The sequence below is a fragment of the Sinocyclocheilus rhinocerous genome, unplaced genomic scaffold, assembly GCF_001515625.1.
Source record: "Sinocyclocheilus rhinocerous isolate Xijiao unplaced genomic scaffold, SAMN03320098_v1.1 scaffold241, whole genome shotgun sequence".
NCBI lineage: Eukaryota > Metazoa > Chordata > Actinopteri > Cypriniformes > Cyprinidae > Sinocyclocheilus > Sinocyclocheilus rhinocerous.
The window spans coordinates 3039017-3059913 of record NW_015659312.1 but is presented as its reverse complement, the minus strand read 5'-3'; the positions used below and the strand labels follow the sequence as shown (position 1 = coordinate 3059913).

The following is a 20897-nucleotide window of genomic DNA, read 5'->3' as shown; positions in this document are numbered from 1 at the left end:
AATCTAACATTTTATGAAATAAGTAAAAAAAAAAAAAAAAAAATCTGCCAGATAAAAAGAAATACAAATGTTAAAAATATTTTAGTTTTTGGGTCCAGTGAAAATGTTAGAGCAGGTAAAAATGTCAAACACAAAACTAACCACTGAGCCCTGAAAAAGCTTTTACATTTTTAGACCAATTTTCTTTAAATGTCTCAATGGTTTGGCAGTACAATCAAATACGTAAAGAGGGAGTTAAAGATCATGCCTGATATTATGCTTAATTTGTCACAACAGAAAAGCAAGTTCAAGTTGAGCATACTGCATTGTGGGATCCCATGCTGTGAGCTAGATTTATACTGCTGCACATTCAGGCAAATATAGTAGGTCATCCAGGTATTCCTGTGCTCAGTATTCATAGTGTAATATAATATTACTGATAGTAAGCAGTATGCCACTCCACGCTTATACATGCACAACTGGACAACCTGTGCGCTGCTCCAGGGCAAAGACAAATTGTCGATGCACAGGGATTGCTTTACATGTGTGTGAGTGTGTGTAATGGGCCTTGGATGTGCTGAGTACTCTAGAGTTTCAGTCTAGCGGGAAGCATTAAGCCGCACAGATACAATAAGGATAGCGGTAGAACCTAGAAGACACACAGCGTAAGGTGTGAGGCCACACGCACACGTCGGTGAGCTTGCAAAGGTAATGTATGGTAATACATGCAGGAGAGGTGCTCTCGCTGGCAAGAGATTTCCTGATCACGCTCACTCTGAATCTCCCTTCCTTCCACTCTGTCTGTCTCTCTCTCTCCCCATGAGAAAAACAGAACCTTTATCTGAGAGTGGAAAGGCTCTGCTCGAGTTCTCTATTCTGTGCAGCCTTCCGTCTCTCCGGGCACAAGGCCAACATGGTGGGGGCTTTAAATCTGGGGCGAGAAGGGGGTGAGGGGGAGGAGGAGGCTTTGGAGTAACAGGCATCTCTTTAAGCCAACAGCAGAGAATTGCAAAAAGCAATCTTCCTCTTTCCACCCCTTGGCTAATTCACTCTCCCTAGGCCTGAAGGTACGCGTTTAAGTTGTAAACTAAAATGATGTATTTTCAAGATTGACAGAGAAGTGATTTAATGTAACTTAAACTAGCATCCCTTCAAAAGTGTTTATAAGGGAAGCCACAGGGTGTTTGTTTATGTACATACATTACAAGAAAGGGATGAGTGGGCACCCTGCAGACAGACAGCTTTAAAGGGTTAGCTGGCTGTCTTTGATGTTATATGACATATATGAGGCCAACAAGACCCTAGAGGTGAAAATCAAGAGTCAAAAGGGCCTCTGCATACATGCATAAGAGAATAGTCAAGGAACAATTCATGAGCAAAATTATGGTTTGGCACATTGTTTTACATGCTGCACCACCTTTGTCATCACCAAGAAGTCATTAAGTCATAATTTTCTTTCATAATTGTAATGCTTCACCCTGATACCACTTGACATCTTCTTGAGATCTTCTTGAGGACCACCTTCGTGCTGGGTTTAGCTCTTACTCCAGTGGTGTCCAATCCCGCTCCTGAAGGGCCACCTTCCAAGAGTTTAGCTCTGTCCCGAATTAAACACACTTGAACCAGGTAATCAAGGTCTTCAGGATCACTGGAAACTTCCAGGCAGGTGTGTTGGGGCTAAACTCTACAGGAAAGTGACCCTCCAGGGGCAGGATTGAACACTCCTGGTCTACTCTAATTATAGACAACTTAGTCTTAAACAGCCAATCAAGGTCTTCAGGATTACTGGAAACATCTAGGCAGGTTGGAGCTAAACTCTGCAGAAAGGTGACCCTCCAGGAGCAGGATTGGACAGAATTGAATCGGGGGCTTGTCCGGGATAAAACAACATTCAAAACAAATTAAGCACTATCAACAACATCTGGGGCATGTTCTTAATTACCACAAGCAACAATTTTCACTTGTCAGTTTGTAAAAACAAACATTTACAATATTTGACTTGCAGTGGAAGTCTAGGAGGAAGGTACTAAAGAACAGAATAAAAGCGTAAACTTGTATTTTCATTAAAACACATTAACTCTTCTGTACAATCAATACAAAAATGTGTACCTCAACAGTAAAGTTGTCAAAATCAGTCCTTTTAACAACCCTTTTAGGTATCTTTATGCTCATCAAGCAAGGCTTTTTACCAGGGGTAGCCAACCCTGCTCCTGGAGGACCACTATCCTGCAGAAATGACCTCCAATCCTAATCAAACGCAACTGAACCAGCTAATTAAGGTCTTCAGGATTACTTGGCAGAAAGTCCTCCAGGAGCATGTAACTTTGGATGTAACTTTACACAGACAATGTTAGTAAGCAATTCTAGTCTCATGTTTAAGGTGATTACGTATTGTGGCTATACTTTCAAAATGTGTATTTCAACATTTATCCTGGTGTAATGCCTTGCCCCATAGAATAGTAAGAACATTACTGTAAATGAGATTTCGTGATCTGTTTCACATTTATACACTCACCACAGGGTCATATTCCCAGAGCTGGTTGCCTTTCAAGTGATGGCACTTGAGCATCATAACTGGACCGTTGAGTTTGGACACATCCAAACAGAGGTCATCAGTCCGGATCTCTTTATTGGCTGTGTACGAGAAAACCTGAACAGGCACAAAAGGTCACAATACATCAGTGTCGTGCATGTCAAGCATCAACACATTACTCCAACCAAGTTTGTGTTTTAAAAGTGAGAAAGATGCGAGGAGCTGACCTGGTTGCCGCCCATGCCGTGGCAGTTGAAAATGCCCACTTTTTCATTTTCTTTCCTGGCCATGTTATCCAGACACTGGTTAGTCTCCACGTTACGGATCTGCAATCGGACAGATCACACAAATAGATTAGACACACTCAAACAGCTCTCCTGCATGAATAAACACAGTCACGTCTCTGTCTGAGTGTCAAACATGGTTAATTACCCAAAGCTTATCGCACACTTGGGGGGGGAGTATCGACGAACTGAGAGACAACTGTGCCAATCAAACACACAAACACATACATACACAAACACGTAAATGCGTACTTGATAAAAGACAGCAGATGAAGGGAAAGACAGCTCACTGCTTTCATCCAAAACACTGAGTTTCACAAACGTCAGATCAGCAGGGCTTAAACCATGACAAACACATTTAACAGCTTCACTGCTATTATATTTAGCCAGTGTTTCATGCAAATGCTGATTTAATACTTGGCTGTTATGTTTTACAAAGCAAACAGTCCAATAGTTTTTTCCATTGTAATAATTGTAATGCACGGCCCCTCATAGGGTTGGGTATTTCCAAAGACTTTCCAATTATTTAGATTCAAAATGACTGCAATTCAGATTCAACAGCTCTCAATTGGTTCAGATTCAGATTTTGATTCAATCTGATTGGATTATGATTCAGTAGGTTATTTTCACTTATAATGTCAATTTGGCTGATAATTCTCTCTCTGCTAATGTTTATTCACACAGTTAACTCTTCTGCAAAAATATTAAATAAAAAAATAAACAAGAGGGCCCAAACTATGAAGTTGAGTGAGTTAGTTCAGTAAATTCAATGACAGGAAGCACCGCTCTAATACATTTCCCGTCGGATACAAAAATAGGCATGGAGTGAAAGATCAATCTTGGGATTTTACCCAGCCTACTCACTGCTTACTGCTTTATCTTATTGTCCTAGCTCTTCAACCTTTTCATGCACTACTGTTCAAAAGTCAGTAAGATTTTTTGTTAAAAGAAATGAATACTTTTATTTAGCAAGGATGCATTACATTGATCAAAAGAGACAGTAGTCTTTTACACTGTTACAAAAAAATCTATTTCAAATTAATCCTGTTCTTTTGAACATTCCATTGATCAAAGAACCCTGAAAAAATCATCACGGTTTCCACAAAAATATTACACAGCCCACCTGTTTTCAACATTGATAAATGTTTCTTGAGCACCAAATCAGCATATTAGAATGATTTCTGAAGGATCATGTGACACTGAAGACTGGAGTAATTTTAAAATACATTAAAATAGAATAAATTTTTAAAATTGTAATAATATTTTAGAACATTCGTGTTTTTACTGTACTGTATTTTTGATTACATAAAACCCAAACTTTTTAGTGTTTACACATGGAATATTGTTGTGACGTCATATCCTCCATGAATTATTCTGTCTGTGTCCTACCTTATACCTTACAATGTCACCATCAGTGGCAAGGAGAGACAAAGATGAGCTAAAGTGAATGAACCATAGACAGCACAAGGAAGATAGATCCTTAACCAGTCAGGAGAACAGACAGACTCCGTTCTGAACGAGTTTCAGACATCAGAGATGACACGCATGTTTTATTCATTAGAATGTCTGAAAAAGAGAGGCAGCGATGGACAGATGGAACGAAAGGGTGAGAGACGGAACAGGAAACAAGACGATGACAGGGAGAGCAGACTAGGAGAGAATAAATGTCCCTCATTTCCTGAACACAGTGACTGGAACGAAAAAAAATAAATAAAAATAAATTCCTGTGACACAGTCAACCCCGAGAAAAAGAGTGTCCCTCGCTAATTCACACCTGCGCTTCTTTAACACACACACACACACACACAAATGTGTTTATCACACTATGCAGTGATTTCCCTTTTTTGCTATCAGCATGTGTGTGTGTGAGAGAGATAGAGAGAGATACAGACCTCTCCCAGCGAGTAGTAGTAACGTGGTATCTGGGAGTCTGGGTAGACATTTTCTAGGTACCAGGAGAACGGCTTACACTGCAGTCTCTGTCTCAGGGATGTTCTGGATGAGATCTCTCCATAATCCACTTTCGTCACACCTGAAACAAACAAACACACACGAGGATGCAAAATGGTTAATAAACTTTAACATTTTGTTTTTCTAGGGTGCTGTGAGTGGTTAAGATGCTAAGGTGTTCTGTGCTATGCAGTGCTCCAGGTTGCTAAGGCTTCGCTAAGTGGGTTGTACGGTGTTTGGAGTGGTTGATAAGTGGCACTATTAATCTTGTCAACAAAATTACTGCCAATTATGTATTTTAATGAAGTTTTTTTTTTATTTTGTCAATGATAATAAAGACAAAGTGGAAAAAGTATTGTTATTAACTAAAACAAACTATTAAAATCACTTTTGTTAAATGAAATAAAGCTGAAATAAACTAAGTTGTAAATATTACATGAGAACTTGGAGCAAAGAACTTAAATGAAAATTTGAAATGTTGCCATGGCAGCTAACTATTAAATAAGTTTAATTTGAAATACTAGCATTACTAAAATAAAGCTAAATAGAAATATTAAAAAAACTAAAACTAAAAATGACTAAAGTACATTTCAGAATTACTAAACCTTTAACATTAAAATGAAAACTGAAAGTATATCAAAGCAAAAACATAATTCTAAATATTATAAATCAGATGTATAAATACTATTACAGTATATAAATCACAATAAAACAGGGTGAAAGACGTGCATCATATTTATCGAATCTTTGAAGATTTGGTTTCATGTTGAACTTCATCGGTGTTATTTTTCATCCACTAAAATACATAGTAAAATTGTGAGATTGAAATGTTCACTATTTTGTAAAGATTATTTTCTTCAAAAGAGAAAACAACTGTGTACTGTGCTGGATATGGTTTAGAGCTGCACTTCAGTGTAACTGTTTTATTGTTCCCCAGACAAAACATTGTAAGTCTGATCGCTTAGAAATGTAATAAAACACTTCTCCTCCACAAGCGTCATGACTTGAGGTATCATTCATGTTTGTAGCACAAATGCTAAAGGACAAGTTACAGGATGAAGTTTGATACTGAAGGTCAGGGTTTTGTTCAAACGCTTGCTTTCCAGCCCTAACAATAAGGAGAGAGTACACAAAGGCATTTGTGTAGAGGAGGGAAAGAATAACACAATACGCACACAGTCACACAGATAGCTCTGAGCTGCACTGAACACTACTGACAGTGACATTAATATCTATTATCCAACATCTCCTTCTGAGTCAATACGGCTCGAGTTCCCACAAGCGCTGATAATACGCACACACACCACATTAAAGAGCCAGACACAGAGACAGAAAGACACCAAGACAGAGAAAGGCAAAGAGACATGACTGGGAGAAGATAAGGAAATGAAACGTAATTTCAAAAACTGTCATTATTGTGTCCTACTATATTCTTGAGCTATGCGTGATTTCACAAACATTCATTGCATGTGTTGTTTGGGCAAAATGAGTCAAAATGCAATTCATAACCTAAAACAAGTATGTGTTATGCATGAAGTATGATTACACTGTACATTATATATTGTATTATCGATTGCATATTATATATTGTCAATGATATATTATGTATTATATTACATTATAATTATAATTATAATTATAATTATAATTATAATTATAATTATAATTATAATTATAATTATAATTATAATTATAATTATAATTATAATTATAATTATAATTATAATTATAATTATAATTATAATTATAATTATAATTATAATTATAATTATAATTATAATTATAATTATAATTATAATTATAATTATAATTATAATTATAATTATAATTATAATTATAATTATAATTATAATTATAATTATAATTATAATTATAATTATAATTATAATTATAATTATAATTATAATTATAATTATAATTATAATTATAATTATAATTATAATTATAATTATAATTATAATTATAATTATAATTATAATTATAATTATAATTATAATTATAATTATAATTATAATTATAATTATAATTATAATTATAATTATAATTATAATTATAATTATAATTATAATTATAATTATAATTATAATTATAATTATAATTATAATTATAATTATATATAATGTATACTGTTTATCATATAATAAATACTGTAAATGATATATTTATATATGTATATGTTGTATGTCTATATTGTTTGTGTATATATTGTATTTACAGTAACCATGTCACTACTTGAGTTATGTACTCCTCTATGTAAACGGAAATTGTGTGTACTGTTTGTGTTTCTGTATTTGCAAACTTCACTGTGTATGAAGTTTCACTGTGTATCTGTTTATGGTGCAGATGTGTAGTATGTAAATGTGACTGACCAGGTGAAATGATGTAGAAGAAGTTCTTGAACTCATCCATCCAGACCTCTGCCAGCCGTCGGTTGTTTTTGTTGATGATCTGCCCAGTTCCACCGGGGAACGTGTACGGCGTCGCCTTACGGAACACGTGACCGACGTGAGAACATGTGACAATCTCAAGCGTCCCCCCGCATTGCCAAATCTGATAAACAAGGATAAATATTAGTTCTCAGAGCATGAACCAATCGTCAGTAACTTTATATGCACTATATATGCTCAAGTGGAATTGTGGAAAGGAATGCAGTTGTTGTTGAATATTATAATACCAGTGTTGAGACTGACCCTGAAGGAGATCTCTAGGTTCTCTCCCCCCCAGATGTCCATGCCTGCATCATATGTGCCAATCTCCTGGAAGTAATCTCTGTCTATGGAGAAGAGACCACCTGCCATAGTGGGGGTCCTGATACATGATGCAAAAACAAAAAAACACACAGAGTTTAACTGTAAAACAGGCCCTTCAGGGGAACGATCATATCTTATAAAAGCAGCTCTTCCGCTCCTGTTCACTCTGTTACAAACAAGCAAGTTGCGTGTCACTCAGGGGAATGAGATCTTAAATAGAAATGACATGTTTACATGCGCCAATTTTGGCAACAACATATCCTTCTTTAAATATCTTTCACTCGTGTTCGTACATTTCCCTCAGCAGGCACTCTGTTCTTTCCTGTTTTCCTTCCATCCATCCCCTGCAGCACGTCTCATTCACAGTCATGTTTTTCTCAAGTAAGAACCTGTTGTTGTTATGCAGAGTACCAGGCTCTGAAGTAAAAAGGAGATGAAGTAAACGAGGGGTAGTGAGGGGAAAAAATACAAAAATAAAGAGTGGAGTGGCAGAGCGTTCTGATAAAAACAATGTGCTGCTCTGAAAAACACAGGATCTGTGAAGAAACCAAGCACTAGAAGGCTAAGAGCTACTTTGTTCCCGTAGTTATGAGGTGGGCAGGTAAACACACTCTCCTCTCGGCAAAGTGCTGGTGTGGATTAAAACTCCCCTCTTCTTTGTGTTAACTGCAGTGTTTAGCTGCAGGGCTGGAGAAACACTTTCATATTGTGTAGCTTTAAGTTGCATGTAAAATACCGTTTAGAAAGGGAAAAAAAATACATTTACATTTAAAAGGCCTTTACAAATTGGAGTCATTGCTTAGTGGTTAACACACATACTCTGATTCATTGTGTGGTGGTGCTCATGCAGGCAATTTGAGTTCAAATCTGTCTTGTGACATTTCTACTTCTTCTCACTTACTGTTTACAGTCCTATCTCTTACATTAAAAGGTCTCTAAAAGGCAGAGAACTTAAGTATCTGAAGAGAAGTTGTGTTCGAAATGTACACACAGTGCCTATAGCACTACTTTGTTCAATAATCGTATGTGGAAACTGATCATATGTGATAATAAAGATACATTACAAGAGTAATACTAATTACAGTACAACAATACATTTATAACAGTAGTAGCACACTGCTGTCACATCCTGAAAAAGACATTATATGTAAAAAGGAGATTAAAGAAGTATCTGATGCTCACCAAGCTTGCATTAATTTGATCAAAAATACAGCAAGAACAGTAATATTGTGAAATATTATTAGAGTTTAAAATATATAGATATTTCTTTATTTAAAATGTAATTTATTCCTGTGATCACAAAGCTCAAACAAATGATCCCTTTCAGCAGGTCACTTTGATGTTGTGTCGAAGTTCCGACACTAGGGGTCGCACTTGGGAGCCCAGACACCTCTGACATCATTGAGAAAAGGCCAATGAATTTGGTGAGCAAAATTTGCGTAGCTGGCCACGCCCTGGACAGCCGGGTATAAATAGGCCAGCGTGGCATTTGCTCACTCGTTCTGTTCTTCTGACCTGATGCAGCATCTCTCTGGGAGCAGCACTCGTCGTTGGATCTATGGCACGATGATGTGCACTGAAGGAGACCAAGGAGATGTTGCGGGAGCGGTTCAGCCAGATGAATTCCCGTGGACCTCTCGTTCCTCCAACTACAAGTGTTCTCCAGTAGAGTTTCTGAGAGAGTTTGAGAGCCCGCCACAGCGGGGGATCTCTCATTCGGGGCTTGCGATGAAGATGAGTTGTCTATCACAGCATCGGAGGGTGGGTATGACCGATCGGAAGCCGATGACTCGACTAAACTGGCACTTCCGGGTGCTGTGCATTGGTTTGAGCATGACGCTGAAATGGCAGCAGTGCTTACCCGGGCAGCAGAGAGCATCAGGCTTGAGTGGAATCTTCTACCCTGTCCTGAGCGCTCTCGCTTGAATGATTGGTTCTTGGAGACAGAGCGCAACACTGAGCTGTGCTCCGCCCCAGTTTCTTTCTTCCCGGAGGTGCAAAGGAGCTGATGAAATCATGGAAGGCACCTTTCTGCCATAAAACGATACACTGGTTCCTCCGCTCTGACCACCCTTGACAGCGGTCCAGCGAGGGAATACACAGGGGTCCCCTGGGTGGAGAGTGTGATTGTGGTGCATTTTGCGTGCAAAACGCCGCCACCTGGAGTGGCCGTCCGGGACTCTTGTCCAGAGCATATAAGTTACCTCATCCCTTGTGGTGAGAGCTTGTACTGCTTCTGGACAAGCTGTGTCTGCTCTGTATACCATGGCTGTCCTGCAGGTGTTCAGGCCAGGGAAAGACATTATATGTAAAAAGGAGATTAAAGAAGTATCTGATGCTCACCAAGCTTGCATTAATTTGATCAAAAATACAGCAAGAACAGTAATATTGTGAAATATTATTAGAGTTTAAAATATATAGATATTTCTTTATTTAAAATGTAATTTATTCCTGTGATCACAAAGCTCAAACAAATGATCCCTTTCAGCAGGTCACTTTGATGTTGTGTCGAAGTTCCGACACTAGGGGTCGCACTTGGGAGCCCAGACACCTCTGACATCATTGAGAAAAGGCCAATGAATTTGGTGAGCAAAATTTGCGTAGCTGGCCACGCCCTGGACAGCCGGGTATAAATAGGCCAGCGTGGCATTTGCTCACTCGTTCTGTTCTTCTGACCTGATGCAGCATCTCTCTGGGAGCAGCACTCGTCGTTGGATCTATGGCACGATGATGTGCACTGAAGGAGACCAAGGAGATGTTGCGGGAGCGGTTCAGCCAGATGAATTCCCGTGGACCTCTCGTTCCTCCAACTACAAGTGTTCTCCAGTAGAGTTTCTGAGAGAGTTTGAGAGCCCGCCACAGCGGGGGATCTCTCATTCGGGGCTTGCGATGAAGATGAGTTGTCTATCACAGCATCGGAGGGTGGGTATGACCGATCGGAAGCCGATGACTCGACTAAACTGGCACTTCCGGGTGCTGTGCATTGGTTTGAGCATGACGCTGAAATGGCAGCAGTGCTTACCCGGGCAGCAGAGAGCATCAGGCTTGAGTGGAATCTTCTACCCTGTCCTGAGCGCTCTCGCTTGAATGATTGGTTCTTGGAGACAGAGCGCAACACTGAGCTGTGCTCCGCCCCAGTTTCTTTCTTCCCGGAGGTGCAAAGGAGCTGATGAAATCATGAGCAGTTCCGCTGGATGCATTCCCACGGACCTCGCGTTCCTCCAACCGCACATGTTCTCCAGTAGAGTTTAAGAGCCCCCCTCAGAGTGGGTTCGATCACTCATCCTGGCCCTTCTCATGATGAGGATGAATAGTCTATCGCACCATCGGAGGGCTTATACTGCTTCTGGACAAGCTGCGTCCGCTCTGCATACCATGGCGGCCCTGCAGGTGTTCAGGCCAGGGTCTGCACAAGGCTGGTCCCAACCCAGAGCATGCAGGAACTGCGTTCGGCGACTGACTTTGCCCTCCGGGCTATGAAGGTCACGGCACATGATCTGGGGAGGGCGATGTCTACATTTGTGGTCCAGGAGCACCACCTATGGCTCAACCTGGCAGAGATGCAGGATGCTGAGAAAGTGCACTTTCTCGACGCCCCCATTTCTCAGGTTGGTCTCTTGGTGACACCGTTGAAGAATTTGCGCAGCAATTCTCCACGGTTAAGAAACGGAGGCCTGCCTCGTCAGGGTCTACCACTGCACCCCCGAAGCAGCAGCTTCCGTCTGTTCATCACCAGGGACGGCCCCCTGCGAGGACTGCTGAGGCCCTGCAACAGCCTGGGCCGGCAGTCAAGCCTGAACAGCAGCCAGTCACTCGCAGGAAGGTGGCACTGCCAGCCCGTCCTCAGGATACTAGGAACCCATGAAAGGCCTTGTAGTGAACCTTAGATGTACCCAAGAAGGGTGGGGGTCTCAAACCAACCTTAAACCTAAGAGTGCTGAGCCAGGTGCCAAGATCGGTTTGCGGAAATAGACCTGAAGGACGCGTGCTTTTATGTCTCAATCGTTCCAAGACTCAGACTTCGGTCTTTGAAGGACAGGCTTATTAGTACAAAGTTCTTCACTTCGGGCTGTCCCTGTCTCCTCGCGTCTTCACGAAAGTCGCGGAGGCTGCCCTTGCCCCTCTTATGGAAGTGGGCATTCGCATTCTCATTCTCGACGTCTGGCTTATTCTAGCTCACTCGTGAGAGTTGGTTTGCACATACAGGGACATGATCTTCGACCACCTACCCCGATTGGGGCTTCGGGTCAACTGAGAGAAGAGCAACTCTCCCCTGTGCAGAGTATCTCTTTTTTTGGTGTGGATTGGACTAGGTCACTATGACAGCACGCATCTCAGAGGATCGTGCTCATTCTGTGCTGAACTGCTTGAGAATGCTCAAGTACAAGATAGTGGTCCCTTTCAAATACTTTCAGATGCTCCTGGGGCATATGGCATCCTCAGCCGCGCTTACGCCGTTGGGACTGATGCATATGAGACCACTTCTCATACCCTAGTACTGAGATGGGAATGGCGCTGAGGCTAAACACCTCGCCCGCCAACTCCTACTGTGGAGCCAGCAGAAACCTAGGTCTCTGCGTATCACTCGCATTCTATGTGACCTCAATCGTGCAGCGATCTCCCTCTCACGGCAGGTCACGCTGCGAGTGGAGGCTTCACACCCAGCCGGTCCAGCTGTTTTGGAGTCGATTCGGTCAAGCGCAGATATGCTCCATATGTTGTGGCTCCCTTTGGCAGCCCCATATGTGTTTTGGTCCAATGCTCTGTTCCGAATAGGATTCTGTGTTTCCTCTAGACAGACAGTCGGTCTGTCACTTGTTTCTGTGCTTAGTAGTTCTCCCCTTATGCGGAGTCCACCAGAGAAATCTTTCCTATGTAGTACTCCCTTTTATTGAGTCCATAGGATGCATCTCCACGTTACCTCCCCTTCGGGTAGGATGTGGTCTCCGTAGTGTTCTTTCCCCACTTGAGGAAATAAACGCTTCCCCAACGTTACAACTAGGACTTCTCAACTGTCATTTTTAGTATAGGGACCCCTACTGTCGGAACTTTGACATAATGTCAAAGTGACCAACTGAAAGGAAACATCTCAGTTACATATGGTAACCCTCGTTCCCTGATGAAGGGAACGGAGAAGTTGTGTTACTTATATTACAATTCTGAACTGCTTCTGAGTTCAGGTCATCTTTGCTGAATAAAAAAAATTATAAAAAAATCAAACAGAATTTAAATTTTTAGGAGAACTATCCCTTTAAGACTAGTATGGTAGTTAATTCCATGGACATTTGACTTTAGATTGGACACGGTAAGGTTTATCATAGCTATTTAATCCTGATTCTCTTGTCTGACTGCATGATAAGCATTTCAGTTTGTTACCTGACAGGCAGCGTTCTGTCTCCTTTCCTGCGATCCATCTCTCTCTGTGGTACCGGATACCAGCGGAAGTTCAGCTTCCAGTTGAACCCACCATATGTCATATCAGAGCCTGCCATGTACTCAAACGTGTCATCGCTGATCACATCAATGATGGGACACACTACAGTTTTCCTGTGAAAACACATACACACAAATTATATTAGCAGTGCACTTTCACTGCTTTGACCTCATCCACCTGAATGAATACGTTTTGTCCGCCACAGAACGTCCCTTTTTTATTTTGAATTCAGCTGGCACATGCTCAGACACACCTCTCTTTACTCAAACAGATGCAGACACATCAGAGGGGACGTCTCGCTAAACTTGTGTTATCAATCAGCACCAAGCAGCCCACTGTGATGCTAACCCAGGCGATGAGAATTGATCGCGCACACACACACTCAGGCACTGCAGGCACACTTTCCTTTCCTAAATTCAGCAGACTGAAGCTTCATCTGCTAATGATGCCCCAACAGGCCGCCCGAGGCAAGACAACACAGAGAATCAGCATGTGTATGTGGGCATGTGCATGTTTAGAAGAGGGGAGAAATACTCTCCGCATATATCTTCAAAGAATCGAAATCAGATGAAAGTGAGTTCATCTTTCTATACCTTACAAGTTCTCCATTTCAGACATAAATGCAGCCTGTGGTGAAACCAAACTACAAAAATTTAATAAAGCACTGGAAAAAAAACAAAACTCTAAAAGCTATTGATTGCTCCGCTCTTTGCAAATCAACATGCCAAAAGGGCAGAAAAGAAAGTGTGTGCGAAAATGACTGGTTTGTTTTTATGTTCCACCACAAATTGCAGAAATGAAATGAAAGGCATGTGCTGGGTGTAACATTTTTCGTGTTTGTGACCGAATATATGTGTGAGCTATCAATCCACTAGTAGAATGCTATTTCCCAACCACTAACACGAAGTCAGAAAAAAAAAAAAATCTCGCAACATCACAAATAAATAACTCACACTCTTCACATTTATAAAGTGAGTGACATGTGAGTCAGTGTTTATTGTATCTTCAAACATGCACATTGGGTTTTGAGGAGACGCCAGACTGAAGAACATCACATCTGGTTAGTGTTCCATTGGTGCAGACCAAAACACACACACACAGAGATATGATGTTATTTGTTGTTAATGAGTTTGGAGATTTATCCTCATACTTAAAATGCGAATGCACTGTTTGTGAGCAGTTTTTTATTTATTTATTTATCATTCGATTCATCCATTTTGTATCATATTTTTTGTTATCTTTATATGCAACTACAGTACTGTATATTGTGTACATTATGTAATTGTTTTTAAATAAAGGTACTAATAATTATTATAGACCAGTAATCAGTCTATAGTAGTAGACTAGTAGATTTAAATTAGAGATTAATTAGTAGAACTATTTTCACAATTTTCACTCATTCGATTCATCCATTTTGTATCATATTTTTTGTTATCTTTATATGCAACTACAGTACTGTATATTGTGTACATTATGTAATTGTTTTTAAATAAAGGTACTAATAATTATTATAGACCAGTAATCAGTCTATAGTAGTAGACTAGTAGATTTAAATTAGAGATTAATTAGTAGAACTAAATTATAACTAAAATCAAATTTTCACAATTTTTAATGCACAAAAACAGATCCCGCATACTATTACAACCCACATCCAGTGTATCCAGCAGCACATTCTAGGGGAGAAAAGTTAGCTTAGGATTCCAGGGTTACAATGTTGACATTTTCAAGTAAATATCTTAAAGTGTTGCATATTGAAAGTAGTAGTACTTACTTGTCAAGTTTGATGCGAGCGAGCAGAGGCTCTAGCCAGCCAGTGGTGCATTCACAGTGGGCATCCAGGAAGGTAATCACCTGACCTGTGGATATGGACGCCCCCTTCAACCGAGCGCGAATCAGGCCCGAACGCTGCTCCATCCGTATCACCCTGACAGGAACCTCCAACTTCCGCACATATTGCTCCAACTGCCTCTTCAGGAAGTCTACATGCACAATTATACACTTAACTTCACATAAACATGAATTATATATAGATTATATAGATCAAAATCATAATTTCATTCAATATCCATCAGTGGATGTTTAGCAAAGGGAAAACACTCTAGATGCAAACCACAGACATTGAATACATGTCTTAGCCATGAACTAAGGCACGATCTGCACATTATAAACCTTAGCAGCCTGGCTCATGATTATTAATTAGGTTAGAATATTAATTAGGTGAACATTTATAACTGTTTTGTTGATTACCTCTCTTCAACTGCTTGATAATTTGTTCAATAGTCTGCCAATGCCTCCTGTCAGCTGATGGTTTATATTGCCCTTAAAAAGTGTATTTTTTATGTAGCTGCCTACAACTTTTTTCACACTGTGGCTAAACAAAGTGAAGCTCTTGAAATATAACAATTATTGCTCAAAAACTGTGACGAGGCATGTTCTTTGTCTTGCCAATATACAGGAAACCTTTCTTTAATAATTTCCCCCCACTTCAATCATAAATCAAGTATTGCTCTACATCAGCATCTGCTGTGGGCGGTTTGGTTCATGCTGCCAAAGACAACGCTTTAACATAGCTCTCAGCTCATGCTGAACAACATCCTCAGCTGCAGCAGCCATCTTTAAATGCAGATCTAAAGTTACTGCTGTGGGATTCCAACGCTGTCTGTTTTGGTCAGACAGCATTGGACTGAAAAGGTCAGACTGAAACTGTGAAACAATACAGAAGAAGTCTGTGAAACATCAACATTGAGTACCATTTATGGTTAAGATGGTACATATATTTTGTAAGTCACTGGTTCTTAACCTTTTTGACTCAAAGGCCTCTTTTTGTCCAGCTCAATATTGTTAACAACATGAGGATAAGTAGATGATGGAATTTTCATGTTAGTGTTAGAGATTCCTTTAATGAAAGCAACAAATAAAATCTGTACGCTGGTCCAAATCTGTCCAAAAAAAATCTATATACGTATGGCAAACACACCCACAGATCCAATTACAAGCTGTTAAGAGATCTGACGGGAGGACATGTCTGTGCATTACAGTCTCACAGCGGGTTTATCTGCTCTCTCATGCTTTATTTGAGGTGTGATATGTGGAACAGAACAGAATGCTCAGAACTACAAAGACAGCAGGAGCAGCAGGGGTTTCTCATGCCAGCGACCCCCCCTAAAACACTCCAGAATCAGAAAGACAAAAGAGTTTCACATTCAGCCAGGAAAGAAAACACTTATTTTCTGTTTTCATGTCATTATCTGGTGATTTGTCTCTATAACTTCTTCACACATACAGACAACCGGACAACCCGACAACCTGAACAATTAAGTTCAGTTCTGCAATATTTCCCACTTTAAGGCACAAATATGTCACATTATGTAAATTAAATGCATTGCAAACTCCATTACATGTTGTTTAAAACAAGTCAAATGGATGCTCCACTCAAATGAACACTCATCACTCTCTGCATACACGTGAGTAAATCTATGCATACATAAATCAATATCCTGCCTTACTCCTCTAGTCGCTTAAGTGGAAATAAAGGGGAGGAAGAGAGTGGGCGGAAAGAGAGAGAAGGAGAATGAGAGAGGACATCTTTAGAGAACAAAATTGAGTGGCAGAAAGATGAGAGGAAGAATTTGGGTCTTTATATCTCCACAGGAGAGGCGGATTAGCACAGATGAGGGAGGAGGGGGGCTGGGAGCTATTCTTATGCAGGACGTGTCCTGCGCAGTCAATCTATTACTGAATGAACTGGTGCATGTGTGTGTGTATGTGTGGGTGTGACGGAGTGAGAGAAGAAGACATCGATGTGTCTTTTTTGCATCTGTCAAAATGTTGCAATGGTTAGACAGGAGTGTGTGTTTGTGTTTGTGTGTGTGTACGGGCTTCAATGAAGCTTCAAAGTACTCTTGCATGAACACTCTGTCAATGTCTCTGCAGTCTCTCACCTACAGACTAAATTCTGATGTGGCTACAGTTACTCCAACTGTGCTTTTTCTGTCAGGGCGAACACTTTAATCGACTTGTATAGCTTTTATACTGAGGTAATAATGGTTTCGATACCCTACTTCTGATCTTAAAGGGATAGTTCATCCAGAAATGTGTTATTATTTAATCACTGTCCTAAAGTAGTGTACTAAATTTCCTGTAGACAACAACACACAGATGCAATATGAACTAACTTGCATACAAAAATAGTACAAGAAATAGTACAAGGCAGACACACATCTATAAAATCGCTAATGAGGAAAACATAGATCTTAGCAGTTACATTCACTATTTATACATCCGAAAGCTGAATAAATAAGCTTTCCACTGATGCATGGTTTGTTAGGATAGGGCAATATTTGGCCGAGATACAACTATTTGAAAATCTGGAATCTGAGGGTGCAAAAAAATCTAAATATTGAGAAAATCACCTTTAAAATTCCTTTAAAAGTCCTTAGCAATGCATATTACTAATCAAAACTGAAGTTTTGATATATTTACGGTAGGAAATTTACAAAATATCTTCATGGAACATGATCTTTACTTAATATCCTGATGATTTTTGGCATAAAAGAAAAATCGATAATTTTGACCCATTCAATGTATTTTTGGCTATTGCTACAAATATACCCCAGCGACTTAAGACTGGTTTTGTGGTCCAGGGTCACATTTATTGTCAGTTTCTTTTTTATCTTATCTTATCTCCAAGTTCTTTGTTAGAGTTTAAAAATCAACAGGAAACTACATGTTAACCTGATCCATCACAAAGCTTCACTGTTGCTTCATAGCATTCTTCCACAAAATATATGACAAAATGCTGGACATCAGCATTATCACTCACTGTCTTTGTTTCACTATACTATCATAAATGTTCAGTGTTTTTGGTCGTGTCACTGCCTCAACACTCACATCAACATGGGGGAGAGACGGTGGCTGTGCAGTGATGGAGAAAATGATTCAGGGCTATGGGGGGAAAAAAATGTCAGTAGAATCAAGTGCAGGTCTGTCTACACCTGGATTGAATAATTACTCTAATAAGTACGACACCAGCTAAATCAGATTTCCCAGGATTCACTGCAGAGCAGGAGAAATGCATATGATAATTTGATTTATCGTTTGAAATTAGTCATTTTGACATTTTAATGAGTTTTAGAGTAAGGTGTTAGGCTCAATAGACTAATGTATATATCATTTAGAAGCTAATCAAATTTAAACCACACCAGATGAGATGCACAGTATGTAAGAGAGCTAGAAATATGTAGAAGCTCAAAGCCTTTGGACTTTTTCTTTATCACAGTTAGTTAATAGCTCTCGAGTGGTTCTAATAGGTCTAATAATGATTTGCATATTCAAAGATAGAGATGCACTGGCAATAAAATTCTGGCCAATACCAACAAGGCGATAATTATTTTCATGTTATGGCCAATAACTGATAAATGGCAGATATTAAATTCTATTTTGCATTTTATAAAAAGTAAAAAAATGTCTAAAAAGAATTAGAAATAAAACAGAAAAATCTAAATAAACAGTTTTAAATGCTATATTATAACATACATTGATATTCATCATTTAGAGATTTGTAAAAGATTTTATTAGTTATTCAATTTTTTTTTTTATTTTTTAAGTGAGCGATGATATCAAAGGTAACCTAAATGTAAAAACAGAGAGGAGCATGTACAATTAAATATCTGATATCAGCCTAAATGTATCCAATATTAACTGATATCAATACATTAAAAAAAAACTTATATTGGCTGATAATCGATATGGTACCAATATAAAGTGGATCCCTATGCTAAAAATACTGGTGGTTTTCACAGGACCCCCACTTTTAACATTAGTGTATATGTGAGTGTATGTGTGGGCTAAAGACAATATAATTTCAGGTATGTATTCATTACACCTACTAATCAACTAATCCCATAATCTAGCCAAATTACAGGTTAGTGCAGCAGATAACGATAAAGAGACTAGAGCCGCAAACCCACACAGCAGTAGACACACAATAGAGCTAGTCAGAGACGTCAGGCTTAACATACACACACTCTCTCTCTGTATAAATCTGTCTTAACAAACACGCTCGCTTTCCAGTGCCTAAATCACATTTCATTATTGACGTTAATAAGCAACAAGGTCACCGGCCATCTTTTTCCTCCAGATGTGTTCTGTTCCCTTTCACCGCACACAAACACACAGATACACACACAGTGAAAGCAGAGCTGACATGAGACAGGCATTTTCAAAGAGTGGAAACAAAACCATGTCATTATCTCCGGAGCGCTGCAGTACAATGTCCTCATCTTAACTTCGAGATCTGTGTGAGAGCATTTATTTGTGTATGCGAGAGATTTCTGTGCTATCATTCTCTCCTCTCAGCATTTAACACCACACACATCTGTCGGAATGACAGGTATGTTATTGATCTAACTGTGAACAATTCATCCAAGATTCATAATCAAATTGTCATAACTTGCAACGTGCAAAAAAAAATCTAAATATTGAGAAAATCGCCTTTAAATTTGTCCAAATGAAGTTCTTAGCAATGCATATTACTAATCAAAAATTAAGTTTTAATATATTTACAGTAGGAAATGTACAAAATATCTTCATGGAACATGATCTTTACTTAATATCCTAATTATTTTTGGCATAAAAGAAAAATCAATAATTTTGACCCATACAATGTATTTTTGGCTATTGCTACAAATATACCCCAGCGACTTAAGACTGGTTTTGTAGTCCAGGGTCACATATATCCTATAGACTACTATTATGGTTAATTTTTTATCATTTGGAGCCCCATCCACTATCATTGTATAGAAAAGAGCAGCATGAACGTTCTTCAAAATTTCAAATTTTCTGTTCCAAAGAAGACAGTCAGTCATACAGGTTTTTAACAACATGAGGGTGAATAAATGATGACAGAATGTTTGGGTGAACTGTCACTTTAACAAACAAGAAAATGCTTCAGCAAACACACACACACACACACGCACATTCTTCCTTACATGGTGGGAACTTATCAATGACCTCACAAAAACATTTTTATATTTTCATTAAGACATATTTCCAAAGCTGTTAAACTTATGACCCTTGGCTCTCCACAGTGTAGGTGATTTCAGGTTCTATTATCCTTGTGGAAACATTTGGTCCCCAAACCTAGTGCACACACTCACCTCTCTCACTGGCGTCATCCACCAGCACGATTTCCTCTAGCAGGTGTCTCGGTGACCTGTCGATGACGCTGTGGACCGTTCGGAGCAAAGTGGTCCACGCTTCATTATGGAACACAATCACCACACTGGTGCGTGGGAGATCGTCCAGATACACCTTTGTTTTACACCTGCAAAACACAAAACTAGGCAATGAGAATGGACAAAACTTGCAGACAATCAAGATAAAGAGCTACAGTACATTCTTCTAAACTCTCTTCCCTCCGGAGCACACAAATGAACAGACCGCACAGGGTCTGAAGAGCTGCAGAGAGCTCTGTCTGAGACGAGAGGAGATTAGCACTTATCAGAAACACACAGGCTGTTATGAAGACACGGTGAGTGGAGAGCTGCTGGAGAGACTGTGAATGCGTCTCATCTTGTGTGAGGAGCTCTAAAAACAGATGACACTGGAATAAATGATGACAGAGAGTCTGAATGAATGTTTGTTACTTTGGCAGGTTTGGTCACACCTTACGGTATGGTGTAATATTCAGTGTGAATGAGTTAAGCATTAGTATTCACCAACAGAAACAAGAAAGAGATTTAATATTGCCGTTATTAGCACTTCTATCTAGTCTTTATCTTTAGCTCATTCTTCTTAAAGGAACAGTTCATCTAAAAATATGTCTTAACACAACAGAAGCATAGAAGAATGTTGATGCTTTCATACAATGAAAATAAATGGGCCATGTGATGTCAATGATGACAATGTGATTGGTTCTTCTGTCTTATAAACTATCCTGACACACCAAATTTGAATATGAGCATGTT

The 20897-nt window shown here is 39.4% G+C and overlaps 1 protein-coding gene across 3 annotated transcripts in view; it reads right to left on the bottom strand.

Annotated features, from left to right (window-relative positions):
• Window positions 1–20897, bottom strand: part of LOC107723435 (polypeptide N-acetylgalactosaminyltransferase 1) — a 119240-nt gene that overhangs the window by 2295 nt on the left and 96048 nt on the right. For all 3 annotated transcript variants that reach the window (XM_016532045.1, XM_016532046.1, XM_016532047.1), the window contains 8 exons: window positions 20088–20254; window positions 14702–14909; window positions 12873–13043; window positions 7437–7554; window positions 7116–7296; window positions 4689–4828; window positions 2740–2838; window positions 2495–2629 (listed from right to left, as the gene is read on the bottom strand). In XM_016532045.1, coding sequence (XP_016387531.1) covers window positions 2495–2629; window positions 2740–2838; window positions 4689–4828; window positions 7116–7296; window positions 7437–7554; window positions 12873–13043; window positions 14702–14909; window positions 20088–20254 — 1219 coding nt within the window. The remainder of the gene's footprint in view (window positions 1–2494; window positions 2630–2739; window positions 2839–4688; window positions 4829–7115; window positions 7297–7436; window positions 7555–12872; window positions 13044–14701; window positions 14910–20087; window positions 20255–20897) is intronic.